This window comes from Haliaeetus albicilla, chromosome 7 (assembly GCF_947461875.1).
Source record: "Haliaeetus albicilla chromosome 7, bHalAlb1.1, whole genome shotgun sequence".
Taxonomy (NCBI): Eukaryota; Metazoa; Chordata; class Aves; order Accipitriformes; family Accipitridae; genus Haliaeetus; species Haliaeetus albicilla.
The window spans coordinates 7782571-7792686 of record NC_091489.1 but is presented as its reverse complement, the minus strand read 5'-3'; the positions used below and the strand labels follow the sequence as shown (position 1 = coordinate 7792686).

At 46.8% G+C, this 10116-nt stretch overlaps 1 protein-coding gene across 3 annotated transcripts; it reads right to left on the bottom strand.

Annotated features, from left to right (window-relative positions):
- Window positions 1-558: 558 nt before the first annotated feature.
- TBXT (T-box transcription factor T) lies at window positions 559-9561 on the bottom strand. 3 transcript variants are annotated; one of them, XM_069786878.1, is made up of 8 exons: window positions 9210-9561; window positions 8810-9074; window positions 8146-8280; window positions 7288-7349; window positions 7138-7199; window positions 6271-6447; window positions 4525-4657; window positions 559-2664 (listed from the first exon to the last, which is right to left on the bottom strand). In XM_069786878.1, exons 1-8 carry the CDS (start codon window positions 9416-9418, stop codon window positions 2397-2399), a joined length of 1311 nt encoding a protein of 436 aa, XP_069642979.1. In that variant the 5' UTR covers window positions 9419-9561; the 3' UTR covers window positions 559-2396. The 3 variants fall into 3 exon arrangements, with proteins under 3 accessions (XP_069642979.1, XP_069642980.1, XP_069642981.1); XM_069786879.1 differs by having other exon boundaries at window positions 4525-4654; XM_069786880.1 differs by lacking the exon at window positions 6271-6447 and having other exon boundaries at window positions 4525-4654.
- Between the last annotated feature and the right edge of the window lie 555 nt (window positions 9562-10116).

Genomic DNA, 10116 nt, shown 5'->3' with positions numbered 1-10116 from the left:
CCCAGACCTAGCACCTCCCTCACACTTTACAGGTCCCTTTCCCTTTCACTGCATGGCAGGTTGGTTGTCCTCTTCAGTAGCTGAGAAGACCAGGCAGCAGTTCAGCATTTATGACGCACACTTGAAAATCTGGTTATCAAGGTAGAACACAGCAGCTGCCAGGCTCACATCCAGCTCCGGCATTTACCCTACAAGTTGGTCACCGTGGAAAAAGAGCTTTCACCCAACACCAGTTGCAGCTACCACCTCTGACCACCAGTCAGTCAAGGACTTCGCAAAAGCAGGGAGAAACAAAGGCAGGGCGGGGGGGAGAAGCAGATGTGGAGAACATAGCACCTCAAGAGGTCTCTAAGTTCTTCATGAGTAAATAATCATTGATTTGGTTATGAAGAACTCTCTGACCCTTCGCCCACAGCCGGAAGCCGCTGTGCAGCAGGAACCATTTGTGAAACTGCTCCATGGAAGGTCAACATACTGTAGGTTCAATACGTCTTGTGCATTTGTTTCACCTTTCCCACTGCCCCCCACAAACTGAAAATTAAGCACCGAGTTTATTTAAGAATCTTTACTCTTTTTTTTTCCAATTTAAATTATACATCCGAAATACAAGTAAAAAACCTCACAGTGAAATATGTTGCTAATTTCTACAAAATAGTCTAAATAATAATGCACTTACATCATTTACACAATTTACCTTCACAATAAAATAGGAACCCTTAGATCAATATTTACATATTGACAGAGAATGCAGTCATGCAGCCATCTGCTTCTGGTGCTGTCTCCTGCCAGAGTACCTTGGGAGACTGCAGCTGCATGCAAATCCTTCTGCAGGGAGAAAGCCCTGCCAAAGTCTTTCTAGGTGCAGGGATCTGCCCATAGGGTGCCAAGAGAGACCAAAACGGTGGCAAATATTTACTTTTTCATCTTAAAGCTGCCACTGTAGCACATGAGCACCCATCGATGAGTTATTTAAATTCCCTGATACAGAATTTTGCTTCGCTATATTAGGCACTTCATTATAAAAGTTATTTGTTATGGCTTATGCAAAATAATTCACTTTCCTCAGGCTATGTACTTGCCAGAGTCAGTGGGAGAAAGAGACATGTCCAAGGGCACACTTTGAGCCACTGTTTTGGGTTAGCCTGCATTAGAAATTTAGATCGTATTACTTGGTATCAGGCCTGAAGGAAGTATTTTATCAAGACCTGATCTTTCCAGCAAGTCAAGCAGTCAGTGTATTTTAAAGCTTAGTTTATCTGCACTTTTCCCTCCAAACTATCGGTAACTAGAGCTTTCCCTCTTACAATAAGTTAACTGCTTACATCTATGCTGTTCAATGTGCCATTGGTGACATATCCCATGTATGATTGTCTTAAAAGAGTACACCGTAGGTTGAAGGATTATTTACATATCTTAACATGTAGATATGTAACTTCCCAAATAAGGAAGTTGTAACTTCCCAAATAATAAATATAGATCAACAGAGTACAATATTGAAATAAAATAAATTAGAATGATTCTCCAGGTGTTGAATTCCCTCCCTTAAGGCCTGAGCCAGAGACAATTAAGAAAAAAAAACAACCAAACAACAACAGTGATGTTTTTTCAAAGGCTCAGAAAGCTTTTGGATAGGGCTTGTTATTAGACACTGGCTGTTTGAAATGAGATGTTTAGCTAAGCTGACAGGTATTTGAAATCTATATGATCAAACGGCAAAACTTACCCCTAAAAGGAGTCTTTTGGGTAAAACAATTTAAACCAAACATGAATACTGCATTTATTAAAAAGAATATAGTTCTTGCAGATTGTCTCAACATTAATTCAGCAGCAAGGAAATAAGCATACAGTTAAGAACACAACGTATTTGTGAGGCAAATACGTGTTAGTGCACATGATTTTCCAAAAACTTCACTCCTCAGCTACATTTGTGCATATTTCAGAATGCTTCTAACTAGACGGTTAATAGAAGTCTTCTCACGACTATAGCTAAGTTTGCCATTAAAAAAATTAACTGAAAACAGTTAGGAGTAACTTACTCAAGAACAACGCCAAGCTTCAGGTCCAAATATATCAGAACACTGAGAAATTTGCAATCTAAGCAAAAATCTTAAAACTTAGGTCTATCAAACTTAAAATACAAAAAAAAGAAAAAAGAAAAAAGATTAAAAGCAGTGAATCTGCTCTCAGAATTGCACGCTCACCAGGTTTGTAAACTCTGCATGAAGTCAGTGATGCACCGTTCACTGTAAGAGGTATAACGTAGATGCTCTATGCAAAGCAGTGCAGATGCTTTGTCTGTAATCTACTTCACGTCTCATTTTTCTCTTCCTTGAGGATTAAGCATCTTAAAGTAATTCAGTAGCTAAAAAAGTCTGTCTTGTAGGAAAAGCCCGGGTTTACATGGAAGGGGGGGTGACAGGCGTCCACGTGGATGCTAGCCTGGCATGTGCGGAGGCATCGTACTGGCTGTCGGGCAGGTCCGTGGGTGCCCCGCTGTCGTACAGGGGGGAGGCGGAGGAGGCAGCGGGGACCGGGTGCGGAAGGGCAGTGTAGTGCACTGGAGAGCCACGTAAAAACTGGGAGCTCAGGCCGTTGGACATCCCGCTCGACTGAGACACTGGCGTGATGGTGCTGTTACTCACAGACCATAAGTTAGGATACTGACTGAAAGAGGGAAAGCGATAAATAAAACAAGTTATTAGAGACTCTGCTGCCTACTGGCAGTTGCTCGGGTCACACCACAGCTCCCAAGCTGGGTCCGCTTGCTGGAGGCAGCGCATTTCTTTAGGTAGTTCCCAGCCACCGCAAGGTAGGCAGGACCCCCAGGCAGGATTCGTGTTCATGGCAGCCCACCAATAAATCTAACCTCCCTGTTTTCCAGCAGCAGCTTCTGGCACTAGGTATACTAGCAAATTTTAAGCCAAGCTGAGGAATGAACAGGCTGGCTGAAAAATGCAGAGGTTTGAGAGCTGATTCCTGAGCCGTGGCATACCCTTGCCTCTGGGGAAAGGCACGTGGTGGAGGTGGCTGGACACAGCAGCTGCTCAACCCAGGCAGGTTTGAATCCGCTGCCATCAGTCTGCCAGAGCCCTAATCCGCCATGGCTGCCTCTGTAGTCAGAGAGGGACGGATGCCTCCAGACAGCAGTTCAGCCCTCCTTGTTCATCATCTCATGTTAAAAGGGGAAGAGCCAGATTGATGGCTGCAAATTGTACAGGTACTACAGGAAGGGCTGCTTGAAAGGAAAAAAGCCTTGTCAGGACACTACAGCCTCCATACTCTCTCTCCTCTGAGTATGTATATACACACACATGTATAAACACATATGAATTAAAAGAAACAAGGTGATTCAAGAGAAACACTACGAGAAAAAGTTCAGTCCTGCTGTATAATACTACACAGCACTTTCTACCTATTGATCCCAAGCAGTTTAACAAGATAGATAAATATTATTTGTACTTTACAGATAGGGGTTTAGACAAAAGGGGTGGCAGAAATGCCTTCCTTGATGTCCCACAGTTCCAGTTCTACTGGCTTTATCTACTGGACAACTCAGTACACCAACTGAAACTCAATGGACTTTGCAACTTTCCAAACGTATTCTGGGGTCAAACGTAGAAAGAAGTGCTAGGAGGACCTGTTTACTTGATTAACATACATTCAGGACTAAAACTTATGTTCAGTAATAAGTTATCTTGTACCAGGTAGTAGGACATACTCTGATTAACAGCTAAGTGTCCACGTGCATGGTTCAAATAAAAATGCTTTCCACAAATGGAGTGGTAGGTCTGAATTGCTGAGAAAGATGCCCAAACCTCAGCCCTCTGTGGTCAACAGCAAAGATGTTACCACCTTATCTCTACCTCTTTGAATTTAAGTTTAGCTCCAAGGGACCGACTGTAAGCTAAATCTCTAAAACATCCAAAAGTTCAATTAAGATAGTAATTACAAAGAGGAGAAAAGATACATTTATGTGATCACAAAATGGCAAATGCTTTCACCATGTATACAATCCCATGCTATGCTTGCTTCTGTGGCAATGCTTAAGAATGACTGCCCCAACCACTTGCTCCTTCTCCACACTACAGTTCACTGCCCCTTCATATGTAACAGAACAAGGGTTTGTGGAGATAGCTAGGAGAGAAGTGACTGGTTCAAATGAAACAGATCAAAAATAAAACTTTTTAAACATCATTTTGCTTAAAAGAGATGAAACTTAAAAGAGTATCCTCAAATTCAATTATGTTTGTCTAAGTGATTTGCAATCCTTAATCTATCAAATATTGCTGTCACAAGTATCTACATTTCCAAAATCAAAATATAAAAAAAATAATTATCTGTTTCATCAAAACATTTTCCTTGTGAATAGTCCTTCTCAGTGCTGCCCCCCCTGAGAGCTAATGATTCACATGTGGCTGTAAGGATTTCTAATTTGCTGGTGACTCTTTACCTCCTTTTTCAGCCTTTTCTTCCTAGAAAGTATCAACACATGGATTTGAGGGCTGCTGAGGGATAGACTCCTACCTGGAGCTGGTAGCTGTGCCGGTGCTGTGGCTCATGGGCAGCATCGTCGTGTGTGTGGGAACTCCTAGAGAAGACCAGTTGTCATGGGACTGCAGCATGGAAAGGCAGGCGGAGGAGTTATCGGCATAGGCTGCTGAGAGAACAAACACACGCTTAAACACACTAGAATCAAACCAAATAACGATCTTGTACTCAAAGGCAATGTATAGCTTTAAACCACCCTCCCCCATTACCCCCTTGCAAAAAAACCAAACAAAATTACACACACACAGAAAAATGAAGTCAGCTACCAGTTGTGCCAAGCTTACACTTTCACTGGCATTGCCCCTGCTGACATGCTGTTCTTTTGCTCAACTTACAACTGCAAAATCTTATTTCTGTGAAGAATCTATGGCCAAAAAGCTGACTTAAAACCACCTGCTAATTCAGCCCATGCTTCCTTACTCGGTCAGTGGGAAGATGCGGACTCCTTACTTACGCTATCCCAATCACTATTCCAGGACACCTTCTTTATCTCCATAGGCAGTAACAGCCAGGCAGCCCTGGATAACAAGCGTATCACTGGATCACACATCCCAGCTTTGAGCTGAGCATGCCACCGTTGGCTCTGAAGTCTGCCCTAAGCACCATCAGGAGCAATTGGACTGTGGCTTAAACTATTGGGCTTGTGACCAAAACTGGCTGGCCAAGACGGCAGAGGCACTAGGAAGCTATAAAGGGAATCCTATACAGTCATCCATAGTGAAAAAGAAGTTGCCGTGGTAGCTGGCTAAGGGAAGGAGAAGAGGTTCCTTGCTGAGGACCAGGGAACAAGGAACACCGGAGCTGTTTTGTTCTTTTATTCTGCTTCAAGTCACAAAACTTGCATAAAGTTTCCAAGATGAAAGAAAAGCCCACAGAAAGCTAGTTTCCTGCTTTAAAATGAACTACAAAGCTACATACAAGATTGGTCAGGCTGCACCTAGAACCCTGTGTATTGCTTCACAATTCAAAATACTAAGTTTTTTTTTTAAGCGTGAACCTTCACCATCCATAAAGGCTGAAGGGCAAAAATTGTTAACAGGCCTTTGCCAGAAGAAAGAAAAAAAAAATTAAAAAAACCCAAACAAATCACTGTTAAAAATGATCTTCCCTCCTCTCCCTTAAGTACCTATGACTTAAGGCACTAAGCCTTAAGCTATTTGGCTCTTTCTGAGCACGACTTTTAAATAGCTCTGCAGTTTACTCAGCTCCATACTGTTTCTGTGTATCCAGTTGTGACACATTGAGAACAACCTTAAGGCACTGATGTTAACTACAGCAACAGGCAAGTAAACTTGACAGAATCAGGCCCTCCATGATTATGTGTTAATAACAAGTCACACTACCAGAATCAGACATATTTCTTCATTTCATTGTACTACCTGTAACTAATGATTGAAGTCCTCGCTTTCACACTCAAAAAGAATAAAGCCAAAGTAAGTTTAAGCTCACTGGTTACAAGAATTCAAAAGCGCAGGACAGCCAGCACGATACAATCTAATCAGTTAGCAGGAGACAATTCTACACCCCCTTGGTTTTTCCCTCATAAAGAGACGGGGGACACGTACTCATCACCCCCATTTCTTTGCCACGCTGGCCCCAAGCCCTCCGCACAAACAGAGCTAAACAAGCGACCTCAATTTCTGTGGCATCGCTCGAGATGCCCACCGCTCAACACCTCACGGCCCTCGGCTCATTTTGACAGAGCTGCAACGTCGGACTTACTTGGCGAGTTGTTTCTATGGGTGTAGGGGTTGGGGTAAGGGGCAGGACGGTGGTTCCTCAGCGATGAGTACCTTTCACAGCTGTGAGCAGGGGAGAGCGACAGGGGGGCTCCGAACTGAGGGTGAGGACTGGCAGGTGGGCACAGAGTCCCAGTCCCGGGAATAAGCCAACTACCTACTGTGGGGAAGCAAGAGGTTTGTAAGACGGGTATGTCATGCAGCCAGGCTGGGAAAGAATCACAGCGACGAGATAAATAGTTGATCAGCGAGGAAACACACACTCGGGAGAGGAAACGGAGTTTCAACACGGCTGAAAAATCTGGGTCTTCACAACTTCCTTAAACAACCTTGTGAAGGAGAATTAGCCAACGGCTTAGAAAAAGCCCCGTGTCAAGCTAACGTTTTTTAAACTACCATTAAATTACAGTCACAGTAAGGAAACACTGAAATGGTTAAACCCTCCCTTACGTAGGTAGTGTGTGCGCTCAGTAATTGTTAGTGTAATCTTGAATTTTAAATTGCTCTTTGGGAGTCTCAATCTATAGCTAAGCTCTGAGGTTTCTCGCACTGCTAAGAAGAAGCGGCTGTCTTTTTGGACACGAAGGTAGCTGCAAGATTCTATTAAAGGATTTTGAATGCAATACAGAAGTCTTAACCACACACACAGAGATCATAATGTTTATGCAGTCATAAACCTGCATGAACCACAATCATAAGGATTGGTAATCAACAGATATTAATATATATTAATAATCCTTCCTATGAACAAACAAGCCAGCCAGCAAACAGCGCTCTTAAAGTTTTGCTTAACAGGTGAGATGGAAGGAATCAAAGTTATGTTCATGATGCAGAGTGAAAGGAAACATACACTGCGAATACCCAGACTGCTGGTTGTCTCCCACTTCCTCCATCATGTCTTTGTGATCGCTCCTATAAACGAAACCGTGTCGTATTAGTTAAGAATATGCTTTTACAAATCTCTATAAAAAATCCACACTTTAGAATTAAGAGCTCTCACCTTTCTTTTGCGTCAAGAAATGCCTTTGCAAATGGATTGTATTTAATTTTTAAAGCTGTGATCTAAAAACAACAACAAATATCTTTATTTGCAAGTATCACCATTCATTACCATAGAGATATTAGGATTTGAATTAGGACTATCCATTGAAGTTAGTGGAATCACAGATTTTTGAAGAAATAAGATTAGGCCCATAACACCAACCTATGGACATCAATTAAACAGTCCCTAAGGTCTGAAGTATTAGCAGAGGGCGAGGAATTAGTCCCTCTGCCGAATTCTAAGAGACTGAATTGCCTGGGTTTATTGATCAGCTAAGGAAAAGGCTAAGAAAGGTAGTACACTAAAGAGTCATAAAAAGCTTCACATTTCAAGCCGGAGCAGAATGGGCATAAAAAAAAAAAATCTCAAAAAGATTGGTAATTTACAGATTCATTAAACACAGATGTGCATTTTGGCTAACAGAGAAAGGACAGCTTTGAAAACGGCATATCCAGTTATTTCACTGTGTAGCTGAAAATGACAACTCTATTTCTTAGAATACTTGTTTGCCCCACAGAATCTTTTAAGAATTACTCTCCTGCAACGAATTTGCAGCACATAGCGAGACAAATGATGATCAGAACTTTGTGCTATTATATGTTCATAGGGCTTTTACATATACTAATGTCATTTTCTATATTTAGCTTCAAACAAAGCACTGAAAACAACTGAAAGAATGTGAAACCAAAAAAGAACCAAAAAATGTGAGAGAGAACTGTAAAAGGTGACACGAGATCCATTATTTTGCACCGTAAGATGCACTTCGCCGCTTGAAACCTCCTGGTATTTGCATCCTTTCTTCCCTGCCGCGCATACCTCCTCGTTCTGGTAGGCCGTCACAGCTATGAACTGGGTCTCTGGGAAGGAATGGCTGGTGATCATCCGCTGCGGGCCACCCACTCGCACGATATGAATCCTCGGCTCGTACTTGTGCAGAGAGTTCAACATGATCTGCGAGCAAAGGGAGAGAGCAGGTAAGCAGCGACAGAGCGCCAGCGGGTGCTGGCAGGCACGGAAACACCCGGGGTTTAAAGCATCTAACGATCCAGCTTCCCAGCAGAGGAGAAAGAGGCAACAGGTGGGAATGAACCCTAAAACCGAAGCTGTAGGAAAAGGCAAGGACCACTGCAGTCAGACGCCCCAACTTTTCGCAGAGTTACCCTCGTCCCCGTTACTTGACAGGGCGGCTCGCGTAGTCACAAACACGTTGCCGATAAGCAGCCAGAAAGCTGCATCTGCTACGCCCTTGGCATTTTCGGATACTCAGACCAGAAGAGACGTTTCAAAAAAGAAAGTCAGTGCATGGAGGCGGCTGAAAGGACGCGGTTCGGGGGGGGGTGGGAAGCACGGTGCACCCCAGCCCCTTGGGAAACAGCAGCGTGAAAACGAGCTTGGGAGGGTGGGTGAGCGGAGGGTCGGCAGGGACCCGCCGGGCCGGGGCCGGGGCGGTGCGGGTCCCGGTGCGGGTCCCGGCGCTTACCTGCCCTCCGCCGTTGAGCTTGTTGGTGAGTTTGACTTTGCTGAAGGAGACGGGCGCCTTCATCCAGTGGGCGCCGAAGTTGGGCGAGTCGGGGTGGATGTAGACGCAGCTGGGCGCCTGCGGCTCCGGCTTCCCCCCCGGCACCCACTCCCCGTTCACGTACTTCCAGCGGTGCCCGTCGGCCGCCACGAAGTCCAGCAGGAAGGAATACATGGCGTTGGGGTCCAGCCCCGACACGCTCACCTTCAGCACCGGGAACATCCTCCTGCGGGGCGACACGGAGGCGCGAGGCGCGGCGGGGGGCAGCCCCCCCCCCCCCGGTTCCCTTCCCCTCCCCCGCCGCGGGCTCAGCCGCCCCCCCCAAACCTTGTCCGTCCGTCCGTCCCCGCAGCAGCCCTACCTGCCGTTCTTGGTGACGATCATCTCGTTGGTGAGCTCCTTGAAGCGCAGCCACAGGTCGTTGTCCTCCAGCGCGACCCGCAGCTCCCGCTCCGTGGGGTCTCCCTTCTCGCTGCCCGCCTGCAGCTCGCTCTCCACGGCGCTCAGCAGGTGATCCACGCGGTGGTGCTGGGGGGCCCTACCCGCCCCCTCGGCCCCGGGGGAGCTCATCCTGGCCCAGCCCGGCCCGGCGGGGCCGGCGCCCTGGCAGAGCCCCGAGCGGCGGCGGGGCCGGGGCTGACTCCACTTGACCTCCGCGGCCCCGGCGAGCGGGAGCGGGGCCGGCGCCCGCTGTTATACCGCGCCATAAACACCCCCCCGGTGACATCACCACGCCGGCGGGGGGGCCCCGCTGATTGGCCGGCGGCCGCTTTGATCCGCCCGCCCGGCCTTTCCGATTGGCCGCCCGCGGCCATATCACAACGGTGCCCCGGGCGGGAGGGGAAGCCTGTGATGTTAATTGCGGCCCGCGGGATTAAACGCGGCTGTTTTATGTAAATCCGCCCCCAGCTGTTTGCACCTCCATCAAAGCCGCCGGGGCCGGGGCCGGGGCCGTGGCGGCCGCGGAGGAAATGGCCCATCTCGGGCACGGCCCCGGCTCCCGCACCGGCAGCGAGCGGTCAGCCACCGGCTCCGGGCTTCTAGGCAGCCCCTGCCGGACGGGGGACACCCCCGCCGCGGGGGTATGTTAGGGGGAAAAAAAAAACCCACGGAAAAAAAAAAAACAAAACACGGGAATTCCTCCTCCTGTTCAGGCTGCCTCCCCCCCGCAGCTTCCCACGCTCCCTTGTCTCCACTCGCGGCGCTTCTGCTTAAGGGAAGGCTGCGGCGAGCAACGACAACCCTCGCTGGAAAATTTAACCCGAAAA